At 43.6% G+C, this 27,484-nt stretch overlaps 1 protein-coding gene across 6 annotated transcripts in view; it reads left to right on the forward strand.

The window, feature by feature from the left end:
- Positions 1-27,484, forward strand: part of Bcl2l13 (BCL2 like 13) — a 55,459-nt gene that overhangs the window by 17,499 nt on the left and 10,476 nt on the right. For 2 of the 6 annotated variants that reach the window (XM_052174753.1, XM_052174752.1), the window contains exons 4-8: positions 8,860-8,919; positions 12,945-13,052; positions 15,409-15,565; positions 19,835-19,904; positions 24,708-24,851. In XM_052174753.1, the coding sequence (XP_052030713.1) occupies positions 8,860-8,919; positions 12,945-13,052; positions 15,409-15,565; positions 19,835-19,904; positions 24,708-24,851 (539 nt within the window). Of the gene's footprint in view, positions 1-8,859; positions 8,920-12,944; positions 13,053-15,408; positions 15,566-19,834; positions 19,905-21,543; positions 21,730-24,707; positions 24,852-27,484 lie in introns of those variants that run through there. The other 4 variants (XM_052174754.1, XM_052174755.1, XM_052174756.1 and 1 more) reach the window with 4 other exon arrangements.

Below are 27,484 nucleotides of genomic sequence, written 5' to 3' on the forward strand. Positions count from 1 at the left end.
TACATAGTGGTGCATAACTATATTCTAGTACTTGGCATGTGGGGACAGGAGGACCAGGAATTCTAGTCCATTTTTAGCTACATAGAGAAATCAAGGCCAATCTGGGCTACATGAGACCTTGTCAACAAATAAAAAAACTAAGACACTGAGGGTGGCTCAGTAGGTAGAAGGAATGAATCAGTCATAAGTGTCCCCTGAACTCTGTGCCTGTACACACATGCAGGCTAAATTAAAAAAAAAATCTCATAGTTGACTATTGAATATTAAATTTATGTAGGATGTTCAGATGTCTGAGAGACTCTAGTTTTCAGTATAATTTTTTTGTATTATAAATGTGTGTACTCATCTTGTTTTAAAATTGTTTATTACATTTTACATTTTTATGGTGCATGTGTGCATACACATGCACCTGTGTATTCGAGTTTGTGTGTGTGTGTGTGTGTGTGTATGGATGTGTGCATGTGAGGGAGAGGGTGAGGGAGAAAGGCAGCCAGTTTGTGAGAGTTTGTTTTCTTCTGCCATGTGAGTATTGGAGATGGAACTTAGGTTGGTTTCACAGAAATAGGTTAGTTACTGAGAGAGTAGGTTTGTTATTAAGGTTATTTTGATGGTTTAGAGGATAAAGACACTTGTTGTGCAAGCTGGGTGACCTGAGAACTGACCTCCATGCAAGCTGAGATGTGCGCATGTGCACGTGTGCACACATAAGTAATAAAAACATTGTTAGCAATGGAGAGCATCAAAGGTCCTGTAAACCAGCCGGGCTTGGCTTGCTCTTCTCTTCCCTCCCCTTCCTCTTGTTGTTTGTGTTTTGTTTTTTATGTCTTTTGTTTTTGTTTTTGTTTTGGGGACAAGGTCTTTCTACATAGCCCTGACTGGTGTGGAACTTGCTGTGTAGATCAGGCCTCTAACTCAGAGATCTACCCGCCTCTGCCTCTTCAGTGTTAGGGTCCAAGATCTACCCCAGCACTTGCCACCCTCGGTGCTCTGGAGACTTCTGAGTCTCCTGGAGGGGTGCGCGTGGACAGTCTGCTGGGGCTCTACAAGCCGCTGCCCCAGAGACTGACCGTGTCAGGTCCTCAGCTGCCCTGGGATTGGCTGACTTCTGTCTTTGCCTCCACTTGTGACATCGCATGCATTTGTCGCCACAGGTGGCTTGTGTTTTTATTTCATTTGGATCAAAATAGTGCTTTGTTTTTCTTCAGATTTTTTTCTTTGACTTTTGTGATAGTTACAGGTATACTAATTAATCTTCAAGTATTCAGGGATTCTATTTTTATTATTAGTCTTTTTATTACTGATTCCTAGTTTAATTCTATTGTGGTCTGATTAAATATAGCATGATTAAAGATTTAATTAACTCAACATCATAAATTACTCTTTTTGTATGAATGCCCTTGAAGTTTGCTTTCATTGTCTTGTTTTCCTTTTTCCTTTCTTCTTCTTCTTCTTCTTCTTTTTCTTCTTCTTCTTCTTCTTCTTCTTCTTCTTCTTCTTCTTCTTCTTCTTCTTCTTCTTGTTTTGCTTTTTTGTCAGTTCTAAGATGGTTTTTTTTTTTTTATCTTTCCTTTTTTTGGGGGGGGATTTGGTTTTTTAGAGATAGGGTTTCTCTATATAGCCCTGGCTATCCTGGAACTCACTCTGTAGACCAGGCTGGCCTTGAACTCAGAAATTCGCCTGCCTCTGCCTCCCAGAGTGCTGGGATTACAGGCGTGCGCCACCACCACCCAGCTTTCTTCTTTCTTTTTATAGAAATATTGGTATTGAATGTCCCATTTGAAATATTCTAATTTTTTCTATCTTGATTTCCTGTAAATATATAGTATTTTGATGAGCTGTTATAGTTTGGTGATTTTTTTTTTGTTTTTTCTATTATTTCAGGATAGTAAACACCATACTTTGCCTTCTCTTGATAACATCAAAATGTACAGTGTTGTGCCTTAAAGCCAGACTGTTCAAAGCCCTTGTCTTCTTTCCTTGTTGGACACATCGGCGTTTACAGGCGATATGAAAGAGAACGGCGCGGTGTTAGTCGGCCTGGGAGCTCAGCGGTGAGGGGCTGCAGCAGCGTCGCTGTGCTTTGCCATAAGTAGCAGTGTGAAGCCCAAAGCAGAGTCTGGGCTGCAGCTGTCATCCTTGCTGGCCCTGAAACAGCCCTCAGCTACATGCGGATGAGGGTGGCTGGGTTCCAGTGACATTTTTCTTGGGTCCTTATTTCCTGTTCATTTGTTCATATTTTCTTTTTTTCTTTCTTTCTTTTTTCTGTTAGTACTGAGATTGGACCTGAACACCATGAGCGAACAAACACTAAAATGGCAGCCGCGCCCCCTTTCACAGGTCTGGAGCCAGGCCAGGGCCACACTTTGTAAAGCTCTCCTTTAGCTCTTGATTCTTGCTGTGCTCACCGTCATGACTGATTGTGTATACATGTCCCAGTTTTTTGTTTTTTAAAGTTTGTCCCCCTTCTGAGGGCTCTAGAGATGGCTCAGTGGTTAAGAGCACTGGCTGCTCTTCCGGAAGACGGGGGCTCATTTCCCAGCACCTACATGGCAGCTCACGGCTCTCGGTACCTTTGCTTCCAGGGAACAAGACACCATCACACAGGCCAGTGCACATGAAATAAATTCTTGTTTTCTTTTTAAAAAAGACCCTCTCCCTTCCTTCTCTCTTCCTCTCTCTATTTTGAGGCAGAATTGTGGCCTGAGATGGCCTTGAACTTGAGATACCCCTATTAGCCCCTCAGGTGCACACTGTCAGCCTCTGTTTTTGCATTAATTAAAAAACACAAACAAAAACCAAACTAACCAAACAATAATGTTTGCTACTCAGGCTTGAGGCTGAGTCATCCTTTAGGTCTGTTTTGATTATTTGTTTGTGGACAGGATCTCTCTCTAGCCCTGGCTGTCTTGGAACTCTTATGTGGGCCTCTAACTCAGAGAAGTGCCTGTCTCTACTCTCCAAGTGCTGGGAGTAAAGGTGTGTGCCTCTAGGCCTGGCCATCCTATAGTTTTTGTGTTTTTGTTTTGCTTTGTTTTGTCTTTTGGAGGCAGGGTTTCTCTGTAACAGCCCTGGCTGTCCTGGCACTTGTTATGTAGACCAGGCTGACCTGGATAATACTAGATAGACAAGGTAGCACATGGTAATGGTATCAGACTGCAGGCACTAAGGAAGGCTGTTTATAGTAAGTTGCCCAATCTGAGAAGTACATTGATTGTAACCTGTAAGCCAAATGAACCCTTTCCCTCACCTTGCTTTTGGTTCTGGTGTTTTGTCACAGCAGTAGAAACCTAACTAAAACAGGATCTAGTTCTCTGTCCTCCTTGGGTCCCTGCCACACACAATATATTCACATACACAAGTGAAAAAAATATAAAACTAAACCTAAACATGAAGGGTGTGTGTTGGTAGACGTCCCTAATCTCAGCATTCAAGAAGCTGAGGCCTGGGCTGGAGAGATGACTTATGGTTAAGAACACTGGCTGCTTTTCTAGAGGATCCAGGTTCAATTCCCAGCACCTACATGGCAGCTCACAACTGTGTGCAACTCCAGTTACAGGGCATCTGACACCCTCTCTGGCCTGCTTGGGCACCAGACATGCATGTGGTACATAGACATATATACAGACAAAACACCCATCCAAAATAGGAAGAAGCTGAGGCCTGCCTGAAGATCAGGAGTTAAGGCTAGCCTGGGCTATATGAGAATTTCTCAAAAACAAACAAAACAAGACTAGAACATGGCTAAGTGGTAAAGAGCACATGCTGCTATTCAGGAGGACCTGAGTTTGGCTCTTAGCACTCAGGTCAGGTGTGTGAGTCACCTGACGGGGGAGTCAAGAACCTCTGGCCTTCACATGTGTACTGTGGCATGCCTACGTGGCATGCACGCACGAGCACAAACATACATTCAGAAAAACAATACAATTTCAACATTGGTACCTGTACTTACTGTTTTTCCCCGAGACAGGGTTTCTCTGTGTAGCCCTGGCTCTCCTGGAACTGGCCGCCCGGTAGCCCAGGCAGGTCAGTCAGTCAGTCAGCCCAGGAAGCAGTTCAGTGGAGCTGAGTTCAGTTCATGCAGCAGACGCAGCTGAAGTCAGAATATGAAGGGACCAGGGAATTAGAATAAATTGCCAAAGTTAGCTAGCCCAAGCAGAGCAGTTCAGAAAGAAGCTGAGAGAAGCGGATTGAACCAGTCAGCTTGGAGATGAGTGAGCCAGACCAGCCTTGCTGTGCTCAGTAAACGCTCGCTGTCTACCACCAAGCTTCAGCGTCTTCCTGGGAGCCCCACCTGGCCTCTCTGCCGAAGCCTTCGTTTGTTGAGAGTATAGCTGGTACCCCAAGCATGAGAGCGACCTCCCTAGGGAGACCACTGATGTGACGTAGACCCCACCCCTGTGTAATGTCTGGGGATAGGGTTTATTACAGCGCCGTGGTTAGGGTTTGGTTCACATTGGTGGAGCAGTAACTGAGAAGTGGCTACATGAGGATTCTCTGTCGTGTTATGTGTTTTCATTATTTCCTAACTAAGTCACACTCTGGGTAACCTCTGTGCGTAGGTGGCTTGTCCACAGCTTTTCTGAGCTTGGCTTCTGTGCTGCTCTAGTTTGTGTTCAGTCTCTTTTCTTTCTCTCCCTCCTTGTGTTTTTTGTTCATTTTTTTCTTTGACAGGTTCTCAGGTGGCTTAGCTGGCCCCGATCTAGGCTGGGATTACCAGTGTAAGCTACCATACTTAGTTTGGATTGTATATTTTGACTACTTGGAATCCTTCTGTACATATCATATGCCAAGTGATCTGTTTTGTTACATTCAACTTGGCATAAATTAACATAGACAACTTGCTTTCTGTGCTCATTAATACAGAGTTAATAAGGAAACATTTCTATTCTATTTTTTGTATAGTACTGGAAGTCGAACCAAGGGTCTTAAGTATTTGTCATTTTGTGACCTGTGATTTATATTATGGTGTGTCTCTTTCCTTCTTTTTTTATTTTTTTATTTATTTTTTTTAAGATCTTACATATATGAATACACTGTAACTGTCTTCAGATATACCAGAAGAGGCCATCGGATCCCATTATAGATGGTTGTGAGCCACCATGTGGTCGCTGGGAATTGAACTAAGGACCTCTGGAAGAGCAGTCAGTGCCCTTAATCGCTGAGCCATCTCTCTAGCCTGTCTCTTTCCTTCTTAAGGCAGAATATTTGCATATACCACATTTTATTTATCCATTCATCTGTTTATGGAGAGGTTTGGGTTTTCTTACATTTTAGCTATTGGGAGTAATTCTACCTTGAACATGGATATATAAATATGTGCTAAGTTCCTGCTTTGAATTCTTTTTGTTGTTTTGAGACTAAGTCTCATGTAGCCCAGGCTAGCCATGAACTGTCTGTGTAGCTGGAGGTGACCTTGAAGTCCTCCAGCTTCTACCTCCTGAGTGTTGACATTAGATTAATGGGCCTATGAGATGCCTGGGCATGGAAAGTATGCCACAGGAAACATGCCCAGTGTGTGTGGAAGCGGGGCTGGCACCAGGGCTCAGACGCAATCGATAGCGTGCCAGGCCAGCGTGCAGCCCACTGAGCTACAACTCTGGCCCTTGTTTTGGATTCTGTCTGGTATGTATCCCAGATGTAGGATTGCTTTGTCTATATTTAAATATTATTTATTTGGACTTTTTGAAACAGAGTCTCACTAGCCCAGGTTGACCTGGAACTCACTTCGTATCCTAATTTAGCCTCAAACTCATGGCAGTCCTCTTAAGATTATTGTAAGTGTAAACCACCGTGTGTGCGTGTGCGTGTGCATGTGTGTATTGTACATATGGAGGTCATAGGACAACTTTCTGGAGTTAGTTCCCTCCATTTTCGTGTGGGGAGAACTGAGGCCCCCACGCTTGTGCTGCAAGCCCCTTTCCCTGCTGAGTCATGTCTTAGGCCTTTAGCTCCCAAGCCCTTGTCATTCTAATTTGTTTTTCTGTAGTGACTAATGGTGTTGAACACACTTTTATGTGCTACTGGCCATTATGTATCTGGAGAAATCTGTTTCCTACTCTTTTTTAATTTTTGAATAGGTTATTTCTTCTCTTTTATTGTTGAGCTAGAGGAGTCTGTGTATATTCTGGATACCTAATGTGGTTTCGAGGTACTTTCTTCCATTTAGTGACTTGTCCTGTTTACTTTCATGGTTTACAGTTTATTTCCTTACCCCCCTCCCTCCTCCCTTCCCACCTACCCCCACCATGTAGCCCTTGCTGTACTAACTCACTCTGTAGACCAGGCTGGCCTCAAACTCACAGAGATCCTCCTGCCTCTGCTTCCAGAATGTTGCGATTAAAGGTCTGTACCACCGCTGCCTGGTGGCCTTATCTCTTACATTTAGGTGTTGGATCAGTTTTTGGGGTGGGGGATGTGTGTGTGTGTGTGTATGTGTGTGTATGTATGTGTGTGTGTATTTGAAATAATATCAGTTGATTCCTTTAGAATATCTAGTTGTCCTTGACCACCATATATTGAAAATGTTACTCTTTACCTGAGCAGCCTTGATACCCTTCTCAGAAATGTGACAGGGTGAAATACGGTGGTACACACCTGTCACCTGTCATCCCAGATGAAGTTTAGAGTCTGAAGCAGGACAACGATGAGTTTGAAGCCAACCCAGGCTACATAGTGAGATTTAGTTTTAAAAAGTGACAAAATAAAAAAAAAAAAAGAGGTTTATTGACGATAAATGTATTTCTAGTCTTAAATTCTGTATGTTTTATTATAATGTACTATCTGTTTGCTTTTGAGACAGTCTCATGTAGTGGCCTCCTTCCCTGGACAGCGAGAGTCCAGTGTGTGGGGCTTCTTGCTGTTACTCTTTTATTTTATTTTCCGGGGCAGGGTTTCTCAGTGTGACCAGCCCTGGCTGTCCTGGACTCTCTGTAGACCAGGCTAGGCTAGGCTTGAACTTACAGAGATCCGCCTGCCTCTGCCTCCCAGGTGCTGGGACTAAAGGCATGCGCCACCACACTGGGCTGCTGCTGTCACTCTTTATAACTTACAAGCTTGGGAGTTGATGTTAGTTCAGGCTCATATTTGTTTGTTTTTTAATCTTAATTTACTTTCTATTGCTGTGATAAAGAAACACCATGACTTGGGGAGGAAAGGGGTTGTTTAGCGTCTGTGTTCTCAACACCGTCTGTCATTGAGGGGAGGGGAGGCAGTCACCCAAACCAGGCAGAAAACTCGAGGTGGGAGCTGACACACAGGCCACAGAGGAGTGCTGCTTACTGCTTGCTCCTCGTGGCTTACTCAACCTGCGATCTTTTACCTGCCTGGGGTAACAACCGCCCACAGTGGGCTGGGCCCACCCACTTGGACCATTATTCAAGAAAATGTCCTGTAGATTCACCTCCAGGCTGACCTGATGGAGGCATTTTCTCAGTTCAAGTTACTTCTTTCCAAATGACCCTAGCTTGTATCAAGTTGACAAAACCCAAAAACAAAACAAAACAACAACAAAACAACTGTGGCAGTGTCTCACTGTGATACTTTGCTGACCTGGAACTCGCAGGGGATTTCCTTGTCTCTGCCTCCCAAGTGCTGGGATTAAAGGAGTGTACCATCATGCTCAGCTACTTAATTTAAAAGTTAATTAATCAGTTAATAATTAATTTAGAGACAGTCTCACTATGTAGCCTTTGCTTTCCTGGAATTCTCTTCATAGACTGGACTAGCCTCAAATTCAGAGATCCATTCTCTCTGCCCCTTAAGTGCTGAGATTAAAGGTGTACAGCACTATGCTCAGCTGAAAAACATTATTTTTAGATTTATTTATTTTATATTATGCATCTTAGTGTTCTGCCTGCCTATATGTATGTGCACCACATGTATACCTCATACCTGCAGAGGTCTACAGGAGAGAATCAGATAGAACTCTAGCCATGAATGGTTGTGAATGCTGGGCATCAACCCAGGTCCTTTGTAAAAGCAACAAAAAGGTCATTTCTCCAGTCTGCCCTTAGGGGTGATTTTAGTGTGTCTCAGCGTGGAGATTTGTAGATACAGAATTTACTTCTCTTTGATTTAGCCCATTCAGTTGGCCAAAATGTGTTAGTGGTACTTAATTCGAAAGTTCTGAACGAATTTCAGTGCTAGGACGTGCTGACTGCTGACTCGGTTGTCCCTTAGTTTGGATTGAAGTGGGTGGACTTTAGCGTGCTGAATATTTTCCCTGGATTCATTGAACAGGATTCATGCTGCATTGGCCCTGCTGTGTAGTCACGTCTGGGTGGAGAGGATTAATTAGATGAAGATCACTGAGTCTGTCTGTCCTTGGGTGGGTAGCTAGCTAGCCTTTTGTGTCTAGCAGCAGTGGCCTTGTTCTGGTTTAGGCTTTCCACATGGTTTATTATCAAGTATGACAACTTGTCCCGTGTAATCAACATCACGTCGGTTTCATGAGAATGGGCACTCCTCGAACCAGCCGCTTCTCCTAATTCTGCTGGGGCGTGAGGCATATGGTAACCAAGAAAATGTCATTTACTGTGTGGGTTGCTGGTGGTGGTCAGGGCTGTGTGGGGCTGCATATGGTTTGGACTAGTGCGTGTCTTCCCAAAAGACGCTCATGACAGATGGCATCACTTCTTATTTGAGACTGTGTACAAAAACTATAATTATACATTCTTGGGTTCAGTAATAAGTCACTTAACTGAATGATCTCTCTCTCTCTCTCTCTCTCTCTCTCTCTCTCTCTCTCTCTCTCTCTCTCTCCCTCCCTCCCTCCTCCACCTCCTCCTTCTTCTCCTCTCTCTCTCTCTCTCTCTCTCTCTCTCTCTCTCTCTCTTCCTCCTCCCTCCTCTACTGTGGCAGTTATAATACCTCAGTCTCCCAAATGCTGGGATTATAGGCATGAGCTGCCACTGAAGACAGGTCTGATTTTGAATATTGTTTTTGTGTGGACAGTTTGGTGCATGGGCAAGTACTGGTGAGAACTGGTTGGCTTACAGACTGCTGGTCGGAAGCTGAGGTCTTAGGCTCCAGTTAGTGACCACAGTCCTCATCAGTGTGGAGGCAGTGGTTGAGGTCAGATTCCTTTCTTCTCTTCCTTGTATTCCCTCTCTTGATTCACTGCTGTAAATAAATGGTGAGTTTACTGCCCTGTATGTGGTTGGTTAGTTTTCATAGGCTCTTGTAGAAAATTACTTCTCAGTTTACTTATTTTTTAAAATTTTTGCCATTTTTTAGTAGCCTCAAAGCAGTAGTAAATAATTTTTATTTCTTTACATTTATGTATGAACCATTTTTTGTCTGTATAAGTTATGGAAGTTTCTTTTTGTATTGAGTCTTTTTCTGCCAGCAGTTTGCTCTGTGTGTTCTGTACATATTCTTCTATCCACTGTAATGCTTTAGGTTGTACCACAGTAGATAGTGACAGCCACCACTACCAAGTATTTGTCTTCCTTTAGTTCATGTTTGACTTAAGTCTTAGACCAGAATGTAAGTGTCTCAGAGTGTTTGTAATCTGGTCTGAACAAAGTGTAAACACATCAGGAATAGCTAGCGAGCATGTGAGTGTCTATTCGTTGGTACTGACTACCAAAGAAAGAAGATCTGAAAGTCTTCTACTGAACTCCAAGCATGGGTAAGTTACTGAAGACTAGGAATGCAGGGCAGTTGATAGAGTGCTTGCATCAAACCCTAGGCTTAGTCCCCACACCACAGAGAACGGGGCATGGTGGCACACAGTCAGAAGGTCAAGGTCACCTTTGACTACATAGTGAGCTCAAGTCCTGTCTGGGAAAGTTGAGACTCTGTCTTTTAAAAAACATCATTGAAGACTGACGACATGGTGGAGAGGCAGACTTGGAGGTCGTTGGAGGGTGATCATCAGGAAAAAGAAGGGCAGTAGGTAAGAGGGAAGCAGAGGGAGTTTTCATTATTAAATAGTGAAGACACTGGCAGCAGATTCATGCTGGGTTGCTTTTTTACATTTTTTCTATGATTTATTTATTTTTATTTTATGTGTACTTACATGTGTTTGTGTTTTGTCTACATGCATGTTTGTGTGAGGGTGCTGATTACTCAGGAACTGGTGTTCTAGACAGCCGTGAGCTGCCATGTGGGTGCTGGGAATTGAACCCAGGTCCTCTAGAAGAGCAATCCATACTCCTAACCACTGAGCCATCTCTTTAGCTCCATGCTGGGTTGCTTCTTAAAAACAACTGTTCACCACACATAATTTGATGTGTCTTATAAGTATGCACTATGGAGCCAGGTATGATGACACATGTTTAACATCTCAGCAACTGGAGTGTGGGACAGAAGACTGTGTTGGGTCCCCCAGATAGGGCTATTTGGTAAGACCCTTCTCTCTCAGAACAGTGTGTGGTAGGTCCCAGGAGACAGTGCCGTTAGTAATGTGCCTACCTTGCAAACCCGAGAACTTGAGCTGGGTCCCCGCAGCTGCAGTGGCATTGTTTTGTAACCCAGTACTGGGGAGGCAGAGACAAACGGCTAGCTCCTGTGCTCCAGTTCAGGAAGACCCTGTTTCAAAGAATAAGATGGACGGAGTAAAGAAATGGCCCAGCAGTTAAGAACACTGGCTGTGGCTACGTTGAGGTCCATGGTCCAAGCCGCCACTGGAAACCAAGTGGAGGTTCTAGGTGTGTGCTGATGCTGGAGACCATGTGGATGTGTGTGCTCTGTGATGTTGCTAGAAATCACGTAGAAACCCAGGATCTGCACTTCCGCTGACTAGAAAGGCGAGGAAAGAAGCTTCTTTCACAGTGGTGTTCATCGATGCCTACAGACAAACCATTGAGAAAGAGGCACATAGAAAGTTGCTGACAACCTGTACCCTCCTACCCCCAAAAGTAACAGCCTAAACAGGAAGGCATCAAAGAGAACTCTTAGAAATGGTGATAGGGGGCTGTACAGATGGCTCAGTGTTGAGAGCACTGGCTGCTCTTCCAGAGGTTCTGAGCTCAACTCTAGCAAGCACATGGTGTCTCACAACCATCTACAATGGGATCTTATGCCCTCTTCTGTCATGCAGGCATACATACACACATAGAGAGCACGCATGCGTGCACGTGTGTGCACACACACATTTATGTAATGTATATTTATATTATACATGCATATAAATAAATAAATCTTAAAGACAAATACTAAACATGCCAAAAGAAATATTGTGCTAAGGATGTTGAAGCCTAGCATCCTACGATCGATGGCTTCTGCCCAGGGTCCGGGCGGGAAGGGCTCATCCTGCCCAGGGTCCAGGCGGGAAGGGCTCATCCTGCCCAGGGTCCGGGCGGGAAGGGCTCATCCTGCCCAGGGTCTGGGCCAGAAGGACTCCGCTTTCTTCAGGGGGCTGGCCACTGGGAGGTTGACCATGCTCCAGTGAGTGTTTATACAATTCAAATTGGACTTATGTCCCACCTCCCCTGTGTGTGTGTGTGTGTGTGTGTGTGAAAGAGAGAGAGAGAGAGAGAGAGAGAGAGAGAGAGAGAGAGAGAGAGAGAGAGAGAGAGAGAGAGAGAGAGAATATGAATGATGGGGGTGGACATGGGGGGACTGAGAAGTGTGATTAGGGTGCATGATGTGAAATTCTCAAATAAATTAATTAAAATACTATATTGGTAAAGAATACTGGCTACTCTTGCAGGGGACCTGGGTTCAATTCCTAGAACCATATGGCAACTCACAACCATTTGTAACTCCAGTTCTAGGGCATCCATGAGTATCAGGCATTCATGTGGTATGCAGAAATTCATGCAGGCAAAACCCTCATACATATAAAAAGACAACAAATAAAATGGGAGGGCATCTGATGTTAGCCTCTGCCTCCCACTTACACATGCATGCAGTGCATGTATGATTGTATGCACACTTGCATATATTTCCCTGCCTCTGTCCACACATAAGTGGAAAAATCCAAGGAGTAAAATGAGAAGTAGGAATACTGTAGATTTCTACACTGAGAATGACGTCAAAGCTGTGCTACCCGTAAGGTCCTAGATGGTCACATTAGCATTGATTCTTAGTCAAAGCCAAGAACGCAGACCGCACTTGCTCCGGGAATCCTTTATCTGCCATGGGGCGCTCTATCACTTTCATCTGAGCACAGTTCTGAGCACAGAGGTTGTTGCTGTTTATTAAGGGCTGTCTGCTTATTTACTTCTGAGGCAGGATCTCACTACACATGTAGTCGTGATTGTCTTAGAGTTCGTTATTATACCAGGCTGGCATCAAACTTGGCAGTTTCTGCCTCCCAAATGCTGGGATTATGGGTATAAACCACACCGCCCAGCCTTTCCTAGAGGTCTGTAATATAGAGCACAGAGAGATGAGGTAGAACCCCATCTCCATAGGGTTCTGGATAAAGATAAGGAAAGGAAGTGAAACTCCTTGAAACTCACTTGAAACAAGTAGCCGGTATCTCGGGCCAACACCCAGAGAAGAGCAGTGCCTGGTGATACCATTCTCTTCCTGTCTCAGCTGTGCGTTTCTGGATTCTGTTCTTTCTCATTCCCAGAAATGCGCAGGGGTTTCTTTTCTAGGTTTTACTTAGCCCTAAATACTTTTTTATTAATTGCTGTTTCTTCTTGCTTTTTCTTTTCCAATTCCGGGGGGTTAGTCAGGGTGTCTGCATTTGGGCAGATGCTTTTCCACTGATCAGTACCTCAGCTTTATTATGTTGCAAAAATACCTTCTAGTTTAATAATGAAATTGATTTGTGTTCTGACTTAATAGCAAGTGTAAATAGGTCTGCTTTGTCTGTTGGTTGGTTTTGAGATAGGGTATTCCTATGATGCCCAGGCTGGCTCTGTCATCCTCATCTGAAGTGACCCTCCTGCCACAGCCTCCACATCTGGCTAATGCTGCTGCATCCTATTGGCCTATCTGTCCCTCTTGCTATAGCAACCTCTCTCGTTTCCTCTTGTTTGTTTCAGGAGTTCAACTAGATGTCGCTCCACAGTCTCTGAATCCAGAAGTTTTGTTAAAACTTAAATCTGAGATTGAGGAAGAACTGAAATCCTTGGACAAAGAAGTCGCTGAAGGTCTGTTCACTCTCACTTCCCGGCAGTGAGCGTATTCAGTTGGCTATGCTTCTAAGGTTTGGTTGATTTGGTTGGTTTTCTTGTTTTTTCTCCTTTTTGTTTGTTTGTTTTGAGACAGAATTTCTATGTAACTGGCCTGAAACTCACAGAATCTGCCTGCCTCTGCCTCCAGGCCAGCTTGGTGTACAGGAGGCAGGATTAAAGACGTTTACTACCACATCTGTCAGCAACTGCCACAGCTGTCTCCTCCTCCAAAGATGCATTTATGTCTGTGTTCACAGGTTTGTAGTACCACATGGATCCCCACAGGAGAGCAGGCTCCACTTCCATCAGAAAATGACTTCCATAACCTAGTCACTTTTTAAATTTTTTTTTTTTTTTGCCAAAATACACATTTTAAATTACATTTTATAGCTAGGCAGTGATGGTGTGTGCCTTTAATGCCAGCACTGTTGAGGCAGCTACAGATGGTTCTCTGTGAGTTCATGGTCAGCCTGGTCTACAGAGTGAGTTTCTTTTTTTCCAGAAGAGAGCTCTTAACCACTGAGATGTCTCTCCAGCCCTCCCCCCCCCCTTTTAAGATGTATTTATTATTATATGTGTAAGTACACTGTAGCTGTCTTCAGACATCAGAAGAGGGCGTCAGATTTCATTATAGATGGTCATGAGCCACCATGTGGTTGCTGGGATTTGAACTCATGAACTTTAGAAGAGCAATCGGTGCTCTTAACCACTGAGCCATCTCACAAGCCCCCAGAGTGAGTTTCAAGACAGCCAAGGCTACACAGAGAAACCCTATCTTGGAAAACAACAACAAAAAAGCCCCACAAAAAAGACAAAACAAAAGATATTTTATTTTTGGAAGCATTGTAATTACATCATTTCCTTCCTTTCCACGTGCCTCTCCCATGGTCTCTTCAAAATTTATGGCCTCTGTTTTTTAAACTGTTGGGGTGGTGTGTGGGGTGTGTGTGTGTGTGTTCCTAAATATATAAAACCTAATAACTTTCAATAAACAACTGATAGATTGTGTTTTTAAATAAGTTCCTTGTTAATTGTGAAAAAAGATGAATCAAAATTTATGAATAAACTGGGCATGCTGGGTTGTGCTAGTGTTAGCACTTGGGAGGCAGAGGGACGAAGATCCTTATAACTTTGAGGCCATCCTAGGCTACATAGTAAATGCAGGTGAACTACAGTGAGACAGACACTAGCAGAAGATAGATAGATAGATAGATAGATAGATAGACAGATAGATAGATAGATACATACATACATACATATATACATAGATGGATGGATGGATAGATAGATAGATAGATAGATAGATAGATAGATAGATGGGTAGATGGGTGGGTGGATGGGTGGGTAGGTAGGTAGGTAGGTAGGTAGATGTACTACCATGCCTCGCTGATTTCTTTTTATTTTATTTTGTTTTATTTTATTTTATTTTATTTTATTTTATTTTATTAACACAGTAGCAGTGGTGGTTTATGCCTGTAATCCCAGCACTTGAGAGGCTGAGGTGGGAGAATGAGTTCAAAGCCAGCCTGGGCTATATATGGAAACCTCCATCTAAAAAACAAAACAATAAAAACTTCACAATTTAGGATCTATCAATTTTGTGTTCCAGACGAGATTAGTATGTATAGTGATTATCCAGTCTTTCCAAGAACCTTACAACTCTTATTCTTAACAGTAAATTACCTTAGTTTCATGGATTGTCATAAACATACCCCCTTTCTTTTCTTTTTCTTATTTTTTTGTTTGTTATGTTTTTTGAGATCATTTCATTGGACCCTAGGTTGACCTTAGATTTACCATTTAGCCAAGGCTGGTCATCCTGCCTCTCCCTCCCTAGTATGCTACCATGCCCAGAGTTTTGATTGTTTGAGACAGGCTGTCTTGGAACTCAATTTGTAGACAAGTTCCAGGCTGGCCTGGAACTCACAGAGATGCCTCTACCTTCCAAGTGCTGGGATCTAAAGATATGTACTACCATGCCTCGCTGATTTCTTTTTATTTTATTTTATTTTATTTTATTTTATTTTATTTTATTTTATTTTATTTTATTTTATTAACACAGTAGCCCAGGCAGGTTTCCTACTTGAGATCCTCCAGATTACAGGCGCACACCATTAGACCTGACTAGTAGTACAACCTTTAAAGTGTATATTCATGTTTTGTCTGCATGTATGTCTGTATGTACCTAGTGTCCATGGAGGCCAGAAGAAGACTGAATGCCCTGGCCTGGGTGCTGGGAACTCACCCTGGGTCCTCCGGAAGAGCAGCACTGACAATCTCTCCAGCCTGGGCACGCTTATTCATCTTAGTCTTTCTTTGCTCTTGTCTTCAGCCTTCACCAGCACAGGCTTTGACTATCACACCTCGCCAGTGTTTAGCCCCGCTGACCCAGAAAGCTCCATAGAAGACTGCTTGGCCCATCTTGGAGAACGGGTGTCCCAGGATCTGAAAGAGCCTTTGCAGGAAGCATTGCAGACGATCCTCAGCCAGTGAGTTGCCACTGCCGAGTGGGTGTGCTTGTAAGGAGTCTGGGCGTCGGCCGGCCTGGGTTGGCCGATGGGATGGCCGAGGCACTGCTCTAGGCAGCTCTTCACTTTCCTCCTTTGTCTTGAATGCCTGATTTGCCCCGAAACAGGGATTTAAGTATCCCCAAAAGACCTGATGGTTTTTATTGACCCGTTGAGCTGCCAAGTTTCAGCAGATGCATGTACTGCACTATAACACAGGCCACTGCCCTGTTCCAGCTGCTCCTGCTTCTCTTCCATGTCGTGTATCGAGATGGGATGTCTGAGGGCTGTGTACTGGAGTGCGTGACGAGCTCATCTTGGTAGTTTAAATTTCGTATTCAGAATTGTAGCCAAATCCACAGATAATATCTTTGGGATTGCCCATCTGCCTGAGCGTAGCTTCTGACCTCGTACAGCAAACTCCTTCCCAGCTCCGGGCCTCACTGTAAGAAAGCTACAGTTGAGAAGCTAGTGAAAATGCAGCACGCTCACACAAGCTTCAGAGTCAGCTTCCCCTAATTTTTCAGTGAGAACCATTGAGGAATTAGTAATGAACTCCAGTATTAGTATGAGTTGATAAAGATGGGTCACATGGGAAGAAATTTATTCCTCACTAAAAGTCTGAAATTCCGATGCCAAGTCACTGCTGTAGTAAGGCCACTCCTTATTCTTATATAGTCAGGGTTTATAGTTGGCCATGTTTTTTCAGGAAGTAGGTCGGGTTTATTTCTGCATATTCTGGTAAAATGAGCAAATATAAAATTCATAATTATACTCAGTGGAATGAAACCATAATTGGATTTTCTACCTCAGACACACGCTTAAAGAAATGTAGAAAGGACAGTCTGGCCAGGAAGTAAAGCTTACACAGACACGTGGGCTCTCAGCATGACTCCCGACAGTGCTGAGCAGAGCCGCTGACCCTGAGCTCCACGCGTCACAGATCCGAGTGTGGGTGCTTGGGAAGTGGGCAGGAGCAGGGAGTGCTCTTAACCCTAGCTGCTGAGTTCTCTCTCCAGCCCCCTTTATGCAAATCATTCTTTGTGTCAGTTGTAGTTTGGCTGCAGTCTTACCAACTCTGCGTGAACAGAATGGTATGGCTTCACTTTCAGACAGGTCTTAGCTGGCCGGGAACTCACGGACTCACCTTACCTCTGCCGTCCAGTGCTAGGGTTAAAGGTCTGTGCCACCGTGCCCTGAGCTTGGCTTTACTTTGAGATGAAGCTGACTTAGATGAATATTTATTTTCTTGGACCCTGAATAGTGATAGTTTTGAAGTTGGTTGCATAGCAAGTAAAATTTATTCAGAAGTATACTTTTGAAAAATTTAATCTCTGATTCTAATGCCTTGGAAATAGTGCAGTTATCGAAGGCAGTTCATAAAGTGGAAATCCTTCAAATGTTTTTTCTAAAGTGGGGAAATAATCTTAAATTCTTTACATGAAATACCTTTGATTTCTAAAGGTACCCCTTTCTTCTCTGCTATATTCTAAGACCTCATAAGGGGAGGCTGGTTAGTTAGCTATTTACTTCTCTATGTATTAAAATATGAATGTTTTAACCTGCTATATGTTCCATGTGCATGTATGTGTGGTACATATAATATTTTAAATCCTGTTTCATTCTGAAGGATGATAAAGTACATAGCCTGTAGCTGAACTCCTGTGAGGACTTCAGTGACCCACAGCAGCACCACACAGTTCAGGGAAGGAGGACAGGAACTAATAGTCACATAAGCTGCAGGGAGATATAGGTAGATGGATGGTATAGGAGCTGGTGAAATCTGAGTTTCACAGGACTCTCTTACATAATCCTAAAGCCCAAGACTTGTAAAGGAATTTAGGCACTAGTGAGAATGTAGTGTCACAAGGTAGAAGCGTGATGTGTGTGTGTGTGTGTGTGTGTGTGTGTGAGTGTGAGATCCTCTCTCCACAGCATTGTAGCTGTGAAGTGAGGCTGACCTGTATCTGAATGGTACCTGTGTCATCAGAGCTGCTCCTGAGGCTTTAGATCAGTGCTGTTCAGTAGATATGGTGCATGTCACATGAAGATAAAACATGACATTGATGAAAGTTTTAATGTATCTTAAATCAGTATAGTCAAATATTTTAAAAACTCAAAAATTATTAGTGAGATATTTCATTCTCTTTTTATTCTTACTGACTCTTTGAAAGCCAGTGTATGTTAATATTTTAAGCATAATAGCCATATGGCAAAGTTTCTTTTTTCAGCTATGTGTGACATCTGGACATTTTTGTGGCAAATATCAAAATCCTTGACTGAATCATTGAATACTTGAAATGGAAGTAGTGTACTGTTGGGGCCAGATCCAACTGGGTGCTTGCCAGGCATGGTTTTAGGATATGTAGTCTCTTAGCTTTTTCCAACTTTGGCTTCCTAAGTAATACTGTATGATGTAATGTAAAATATCATTGGGAAAAGTAGAAACCTTACATACTAGGCCACTAATAAGTGGTAGTTATTGTATACTTACGCATTCATCGGCTGAAGAAATCACAGCCTAGAGTGGTGAGAGCAGAAAATGCTTTTGGAATTGGATTTTTTTTTTTTTTTTTTTTGGATTTGTGTTTTTTCGTTTTTTTTTTTCGGGTTTCTCCGTATAGCCCTGGTTGTCCTGGAACTCACTCTGTAGACCAGGCTGGCCTTGAACTCAGAAATCCGCCTGCCTCTGCCTCCCAGAGTGCTGGGACTACAGGCGTGTGCCACTACCACCTGGCTTGGAATTGGATTTCTAAAAGCTATTTAAAAAAAAAACAAAAAACAAAAAAAACAAACCCAAGTATCCTCCCACTTTTTCTTTTCTTTTCTTCTCTTCTCTTCTCTTCTCTTCTCTTCTCTTCTTTTCTTTTTTCTTCTTTGAGACAGGGTTTCTCTGTGTAGCCCTGACTGTCCTGGAACTCACTCTATAGATCAGGATGGCCTCTAACTCAGAAATCCACCTGCTTCTGCCTCCCAAGTGCTGGAACTAAAGGCATGTGCCACCACCACCCAGCCACTTTTTATTTTCTTATTTATCTATTTATTTATGTTGTTTTTGAGACAGGGTCTCTCTCCATTACTCTGGCTGTCCGGAGCTTACTATGTAGACCAGGTTGGCCTCTCGGAGTTCTGCCTGTCTCAGCCCTCGAGTGCTGGGACTAAAGGTGTGCGCCACTGTACCTGACTTCCACTTAAAAAAACCCAAGTTTGTTAATACTTTGTTCCAAATGGGAAGGATAAATTTATTTTCCAAGATATCGTTGCCTTCACATTATTTAGTACCATGGTTTTTATTTGTTTTAAATTTTTAAAGGAAATAGTGCTCAAAGTTCTTCAACAAATTTTAGTGAGACTTGTGGTTTCTTACAGTAATCCAGGACTTGGTTTGATTAGGACTAATATGCAGATAATAAGATCTACTCATTTTTCTGCACACCATGTTTTTTTGTCTGTTTGTGTTTTTGCGATAGGCTCTTGCTATTTAGCCCTACGTGGTTTGGGAGTCACTGTGTGGCCCAGGGTAGCATATTTCTCAGCTTCTTCAGTTCTCAGATTATAGGCACGGGTCAGTAGACCCGGCCTCCCACAGGGTTTTATATTAGACTCCAAGTAAAAGAAAGCGTGGCCAGCACTTACTACCGTGTCTGTTCCGCTCTCCATGGCCTCAGTGCTAAAGTCTTCACGACCTACCTATTGGTTTTTAACATTTATACTACCCCCCCCCCCTGGTTTTTTGAGTCAGGGTTTCTTTGTTTAACCCTGGCTGTCTTGGAATTCATTCTGTAGACCAGGCTGGTCTTAGACTCAGAGATGGATCTGCCTCCACCTCCTGAGTGCTGGCATTACAGTGTCTGATATCACCCCAGGCTTACACTTTTGCCTTAAAGAAAGAAAAGGATTAGATTGTGTTTTCATTTAACTCACTTAATTCTGTATCTGTAATTCAGGCATTTGTCTACAGTGTAGAAGTCTTAACCAGACAAATTCCAATAATTGAAAAGTAATGGCTAGGATACACATTTATCTTCCTGTGCTATAATGACGTCCCCAGCAATACAGAGAATGTTTTGGGAAGAAGCACATACCAAATATTAAAAGCCATATCTCGGGGTTGGGTGGAAGGAAGCAATATGTTGAACAATCCTTGTCATATTAGCAAAAAGTTCAGCCGTACAATAATGTCTGTATATTTATTCATCTGAAATTTTAGTCCTTTTCTGTGACACAGACTTTTTAACACAATGTTCACAGGCCAGTGACATATGAGGCATATCGTGAGTGTACAGTGGAGACTGCAGTCCATGCCAGCGGATGGAACAAGGTATTAACCACCTTAGCTTTGCTTTTACAAAATGTTAGTGCTAATAGTAAGATATTGAAAGAACTGTTAGCATTGCATAGCATAGAAGTGTTAGCATTAACTAATGCATGAATCCAAACTATGTTATGTGGATGGTTTTCCTTTACTGTTAATGAAATGCTGCAAGGCCCTGCAGCGTGCCTCAGTGTCTGCCCTGTTGTGTGCTGTCCCCCTCTCTCGGCTCCTGGCATTTCCAGTCATTTCTCTATCCATTTGTCTGCAGGCAAACAAGTGACTACTTGTTAACATGGGCTGTTCATCTAATAGATAACCTCTTCTGGTTCTTTTAAAAGTTTTGTGTGTTTTATAGTTCATATAGTAATATATCTCATGTCATAAATCATTTACTCATTCCAAACTCTTTGAAGAATGCACAGTGGATTTTATTGCCCTATTTTGGGCCTGGCAAGGGGTGGGATACCCTGTTGACCTAGTGGGGACCTGGGGTTTTGTGCAGGTCAGGCTAGAACTCTACTAATGAACTATACACCCCCTACCCCCCAGCACAATGAGCTTTTGACCTGTTACTTATTTACTTAAGGTGATGACTTCAGGAAAGGGTTAAGTAACTTGTATGGGATCTCTTGAGCAGCAGCCAGTTAATCCACTGTGTTGTGTGTGTGTGTGTGTGTGTGTGTGTGTGGTTATGTTACACTATGGTGCCTGTTTGTTACTTTGCAAAGGTAGAGGGTGGGGAGACACTGAAGACGTGTGGCTGGCTGTCGAGCCAGCTGCACTCCATCCCCATCTCTCTGTGGTGGATGTCTAAGGTCTGCCGTGTCCCGGGGCCTCCACTGCAGCCGAGGCTTCACTTCCACATCTCCACAGAGCCTCTCAGAGCCTCCTCCAGTGGGGTGGCCTCAGCGGACGTTGAACAAGAGTTCATGAGGCTCTCCATCTTGCATCTCTCATGCCTGCAAAGCCAGTACCCATGGCTGCTGCCACGTCTGCTGCCAGCTCAGGATGGAGCCCGGGCCTGGCCGCGTGTGCCAAGACCATTGTTTTTGAGCAGGGAACCCCTTAAACTGTACTCTTAGTTCAGGCTCTCTCCTTTCAAACAAATAAGCCTTTTCATAAATTGGTACCTTGAATTTAAGGGGTCTTGTTCTCCAGGGCAGAGCAGGAAGTTTGTTTTTAAGAATTACAACTTGTGTTCTGCACACTTTACATTTGTTTATGTTTTTTTTTTCATTGCCAAATTGCACATTTTTTTAAAAATGTTTTTGGCTCCATTTTCTGTCAGGGAATTAAATAAATATGTGAATAAAGGTAAGACAGTAAAAGTCATCCTTTCTGGTACTGAAAGAGTCTTAGACATTCCATTACAAGAACTTTCAGGAAAAGCATATTCCATATGCAGAATCTATTGTCCCATTAGGAAATTACTTAGAATAAAAATTAAAAGACAAGCATTTCTTTTCACATTAAAAAATTAAAATAATGTGGAGTACTAAAAAAAATTGGATTTTAGATTATATAGAGTATTTGTGAGTGATACTTGTGGGATATAGATGAGTTGTAGAAGTAATTTAACTGTTCTTGTTTTTGTTTTTTGAAACAGCATTTTATTTAGCCCAGATTAACCTTGGGCTGACTATGTGGCCAGGGAGGAGGTTGAACTTCTAAGCTTCCTGTTATTAACGTGTAACCTTCTGGGCTTACAAGCTTGAGCCACCACCATCTAGTTGTATGTGTTGCTTCATGGATGCTAAGCAAATACTCCACCAGCTGAGCTACATACTTACCCCTGCTTAGAAGTAACTCTTGATGCTTCTTGCATAGGAAAGTAAGTTTAAATATATAAACGTAATCTACATTGTGCTTAAAGACTAGTGCTCCTAAACTGGGCAGAGTGATTCGTCTATGATGCCAGCAGTTGAGAGGTAGAGGCAAGGAGTAAGAGGTCAGGACTGTCCTTACTATGTGATGATCTGTGGACCAGCCTGGGCTACATGAGACTTGTCTCAAACAAAACAAAGAAATATAAATAAAATACAAATAAAAACAAGTAGGTCCGGAAGTCCATTAAGAAAAGCTTGTCAGATGAGTAAGCCTGGCGTGGCAGTCATTTAATAATTATTACGAGCTGGTGTGGTGGTACACATGTAATCCTAATACTTGGGAGGTATAAGTAGGAAGATCAGTAGTTTAAAGCAAGCCTCAGCTGCATGAGATCCCCTCTTAAGTAAAACAAAACAGGGGTGGCAAAATGGTGCAGTGGTAAGAGTGCTTTCCACCTAGCCTGCTGACCTGAGTTTGACCTGGGACCACATGGTGGAAGGAGAGAATGGCCTCTTCAGCATTGCCCTGTGAGCTTCACACACGGTGCACTCTCAGCCTGTCCCTCCTCAGTCAAGAAATACATGTAAGTTTTAAAAATCAGAATAGTGTGAGGAAAGAAAGAGGAGGATATGACTCTTGTTTGCTAAGACATGTATCAACAAGGATGTATCAGCCAGAGAGAAAGTGCTAGTGCCGTAGAGTGAAGGTCTGTGATCCGGTTACTGCCATTCCACGCCCATAACACACCCATAAGGAAAGACCGGAGCGCGCTGGGTGAAGAACAGACAGATTACTCACAGACTGGCGCTTTGGTGAATAGACGGACTGTGATCAGAGCTGACAGTGACAGGAGCGGAAGAGGTTTTTGCACTTACACTCATTTATTATGTATAAAATGACATTACTGTTTTTGACATATATGAAAGAGGTAATTTACAGGAAATAGAAATGTTATTTTATGTAGTGGCTCATAAAATAAGATGTTTGCAATTAATTTCCCCAAGAGATAATGGGAGGTTAAGCATTTCCAGTCTCAGAATGTTACACATTTATGGAGTATTACAGGAAGTTTGAATGCTTTGCTGCAGAGGACATCTTAGGTTTTCAAGCTACCCTGCTCCTGCTCCCGCTCCTGCTCCCGGCCCAGCACTGGGGCTAGATAAACAGTCATCTTGTTTTAAACGGCTTCATGGGCTTTCTTATGTAAAAGCCCTATCTTCTTCTTCATAGCCCTTGTCCTTAGTGGTAAGAAAGGCTTTAATATGTTTTGAGCTGGAGCTCTTGAGAATGTCAAAAATGAAGCTGTGTGTTGCATTCTTCCATTCAGACTTCAAAGTAAATCCCCTCTGGGCTGCTTTTCCTGAAGGATATTAGTGTGAAACATGGACTCACTTTAAGTTTGTTTTCTTTTGAGGAGATACTTTGTCATTCCATTATTTCCTTGCTAATCTAGTAACAAGGGACTGAAATTGGTTTATTTCCTCGTGCATTCCTTCTTAGGTCATGGAGACTTTGATGTTTGCGGCAAGAGCCTGCATGCAGATGGCTCCCTGACCTTGGCCACTTTGTCCTCTCCTCCTTTCTCCTCTCCTCTCCTCCCTGCTTTCCTCTGGCTTTCTGTCATGATGTTAGCAGTGACCAGGCCCTCCATTCTCTGCATTCCCAGCCCTGGAGGGTTGTTGTTGTTTATTTTGAAAGGAAGGATTAGCTACTTAGTTTATGTTGTAAATTATGATTATTTTAAGAATTGAGCAACAGGGCTATTAAGCATAATTTATAATGCCTCTCCTTGTATTTGACTTTCAATGACTTTCATAAGGTAGCTCATAACTAATTGTTGCCAGGTGTGATCGTCACACCTGTAATGTCAGACAAAGGCAAAAGGATTGCCACAAGTGTGGAGCCAGCCTGGCAACAGTAAGAGGCCTGTCTCATAAGCAGCAACCATGAAAAGTCCTTGTTTTGGGGTTTTTTGTTGGTTTTTTTTTTTGTTTTTTTTTTTTGTTTTTTTGGATTTGGTTTTTCAAGACAGGGTTTCTCTGTATAGCCCTGGCTGTCCTGGAGCTCACTCTGTAGACCAGGCTGGCCTCGAACTCAGAAATCCGCCTGCCTCTGCCTCCCAGAGTGCAGGGATTACAGGTGTGTGCCACCATCGCCCGGCTGAAAAGTCCTTGTTTTTAAATAGGTTATAAAAGCATTTGGTCCCAAAACTTGGGAGGCAGAGGAAGGCAGATCTCTGAGTCTACAGAGTGGTCTTCCAGGACAGCCAGGGCTGCACAGAGAAACCCTGTCTTGAAAATAGTACAGAAATACTGGGATCAACCCTGCCCTCCTTCACCTTAAGTTAGCACTATTACTAGTTTCTTGTATATTTTTTCCAGAGACACTGTAAGTTATATGTATGTGTGTACATATGTATGTGTACCAGTTTTGGTAATTGGTGAGTGAACAGTGCAGTTCTTTATAACAGCTAGGGTGGATGCAGTTTTTAGATTAGCTTTTGTTGAATTGCTTTTAGTATTTTTGTTTGTTTGTTTGATTTTTGTTTTTTGTTTTTTGGATTTAGTTTTTTGAGACAGGGTTTCTCTGTGTAGCCCTGGCTGTCCTGGAATTCACTCTGTAGCCCAGGCTGGCTTCGAACTCAGAAATCCGCCTGCCTCTGCCTCCCAGAGTGCTGGGATTACAGGCGTGTGCCACCACTGCCTGGCTGTATTTTTTTTATTATAATTAATTATTGTGTGACTTTCTGTGTACTATGTTTTACACATGGTTATTTTTATATAATCACTTTTACTGCTCCCTCTTACATAAAATTCACGTATAAAAGTCTGAAAAATCCTGGCAGGAGTTGATGTTCTATCATAGTAAGAATGAAATAATCATAATCATGTGTCTGCATTAACATTTCACTGCTTGAACATAAAATTCTTTGTAAGAATTTGAAATTTTTATGTTTTTTATGTTTTCACCTTTGCTTTCAAGCTTTTGGTGCCTCTAGTTTTGCTGCAACAAATGCTCTTAGAACTGACGCGACGCGGCCAAGAGCCTTTGAGTGTGCTGCTCCAGTTTGGTGTGACGTACCTGGAGGACCACGCGGCGGAGTTCATCATTCAGCAAGGTGGCTGGGTAAGGCTGTTTAGAGTTTCGTCCTTAGAATGATTAAGCCTGCGTTTAAAAGTTTTAAGTATTTTTATTTGCTGGAGGATCAGACTCATAGTCTTGTTCACAGTGAGCAGGTATCCTGCTGATGACACTGCTGAGTGCGTCCCCGGCCCGGGCCTTTCGTGCTTAGCTTTTTATGGTGTAGGTCTCCGCTAGTGCTGCATGATATGCAAGAAAGGCTGCTCGTGCCATTTTAGGGTGCTAGGGTTTTACTTAACGGAAGTAGATTGGTATGTGGTGCTTTTACACAGTTGTTAGCCATAAAATATTTCATGTTAACAGCAACAAAAAAATTGGAATAACTGCGATGAAGGCTGTTTATGCCTGTAGCAGCTCACGGTGTGCTGGGGATTGAACTCTGGTCCTCTGGAAGAGCAGTGCGTGCTTTTAGTCCCAGGCCATCTCTCCAGCACAGGTTGTTCTGAACTGTTAAGATCGTAATGCATAAATCCTTAGACAGTAAAATCATAGTGTGTGTCCTTAGACAGTAGTAGTTCTGCCTTGGAGTTTGTGAGGGGCGTCAGGACTCTGTGTTTTTTTCTGTAATTTGTGGGCTTCACTCAATGTTACCATTGCTGTTCCTTAGCTTTTTTCATTTCCTTTCACTTCACCAGTGATCCGTTTTAGCCAGCTTCCTTCCTCCATGAAAAAAAGTTTTAAAGCACAGTTAGAGTTTATTTAATTTCAGCACTCAGGAGGTTGATTCAAGTGAATCGTTGAGTTTTTGGCCAGCCCGGTCGACAGAGTGGCACCAAAGCTACACAGAGAAAGCTGGTCTCAACAACATGCGTGCAAAGAAAAGCAGTGTGTGGGTGTGGGGCGGTTAGAGGCTGGAGGTGGTCTTTGAAGTGCTCGCTCGGGAATCAGGATGATCCAGATTCGACCCCTAGAACCCAACTAATAAAATCAGGCATGGGGAGCACTCGTGTACTCCCAGCACTGGAGAGGCACCCCAGCCAAACCAGCAAGCTCCAAGTCCCAGAGACAGACAGCTGTCCTGAGGGTCAGCACTGCAGGTTAACCTCTCACAGGTTTATTTACCTGTAGTCCAGTCCGTACTTCCATTGCTATTTTAAGCATTCTAACATATATACGCTTCTTTCTAACATATATACACTTCTTTCTAACATATATACGCTTCTTTCTAACATATATATGCTTCTTTCTAACATATATACGCTTCTTTCTAACATATATACGCTTCTTTCTAACATATATACGCTTCTTTCTAACATATATACGCTTCTTTCTAACATATATACGCTTCTTTCTAACATATATACACTTCTTTCTAACATATATATGCTTCTTTCTAACATATATACGCTTCTTTCTAACATATATACATTTCTTTCTTTGTTCTCTTCGCTTGCTTCTCTTCGCCTCTCTGCTCTCTCCTCTCCTCTCCCCTCCCCTCTCCCCTCCCCTCCCCTCCCCTCTCCTCTCCTCTCCTCTCTCTCCTCTCCTCTCCCCTCCCCCCTCCCTTTCTCCCCTCCCCTTCCCCTCCTCCCCTCCCCTTCCCCTCCTCCCCTCCCTTCCCCCCTCCCCCCTCCCCCTCCCCTCCCTTCCCCCTCCCCCCCCTCCCCCTACCCTCCCCTTCCTCCCCTCCTCCTCCCCTCCCGCTCCCCCTCCCCTCCCTTCCCCCTCCCCCCCTCCCCCTCCCCTCCCCTTCCTCCCTTCCTCCTCCCTTCCCCCTCCCCTCCCCTTCCTCCCCTCCTCCTCCCTTCCCCCTCCCCTCCCCTTCCTCCCCTCCTCCTCCCCTCCCCCCTCCCCTCCCCCCTCCTCCTCCCCTCCCTTCCCCTTCCCCCCCTCCCCTCCCCTCCTCCTCCCCTCCCTTCCCCCTCCCCTCCTCCCCTCCCTCCCTTCCCTCCCTTCCTCCTCCCCCTCCCCTCCCCCTCCTTTCCTCCCTTCCCCCTCCCCCCTCCTTTCCCCTCCCCCTCCCTCCCCTCCCCTCCCCCTCCCTTCCTCCCCTCCCACCTCCTCTCCTTCCCTCCCCTCCCCTCCCCTCCCCTCCCCTCCCTTCTCCTCTCTTCTCTTCTTTCTTCTTTTTTTTTGAGACAGGACTTCTCTGTGTTATTCTGGCTATTCAGAACTCACTGTGTTAGACCAGACTGGCTTTAAACTCAGAAATCCACCTGCCTCTGCCTCCTGAGTGCTAGGACTGAAGGTGTGCACCACCATATCTGGCACATGTCCATTTCAATGGTGTATATGTGGAAGTTGGTGTATAGCTGTGTTGTTTGTTTGTTTGTTTGTGTTTTGGAGTTAGGGGCTTCTGTATCGTCTGCCTTGACTCTATTCAGCAGATGGCCTTGAACTCGTGACCCCTTTGTTGCGTTTTCTTCCTTGAGTGATGGGACTACACACACACTGTGTGATCTGCCTTGTGTACGTAGTGCTAGGGATTGAACCCAGGACTTCATGCACGCGGATAACACTGTCAACTTAGTCACCTCCCCAGTCCTGGGCATGCTTTAATTTACGAAACAGCACCAGAGCATTTTTCAGAGGGATCCTATTAGCAGGATATGCGTCTTCATGACTCTCATCTTCCCTAGCACTTAATATTGACAGACTTGCTACGGTTATTTTTTGTT

Source organism: Apodemus sylvaticus, chromosome 2 (genome assembly GCF_947179515.1).
Source record: "Apodemus sylvaticus chromosome 2, mApoSyl1.1, whole genome shotgun sequence".
Classification (NCBI taxonomy): domain Eukaryota; kingdom Metazoa; phylum Chordata; class Mammalia; order Rodentia; family Muridae; genus Apodemus; species Apodemus sylvaticus.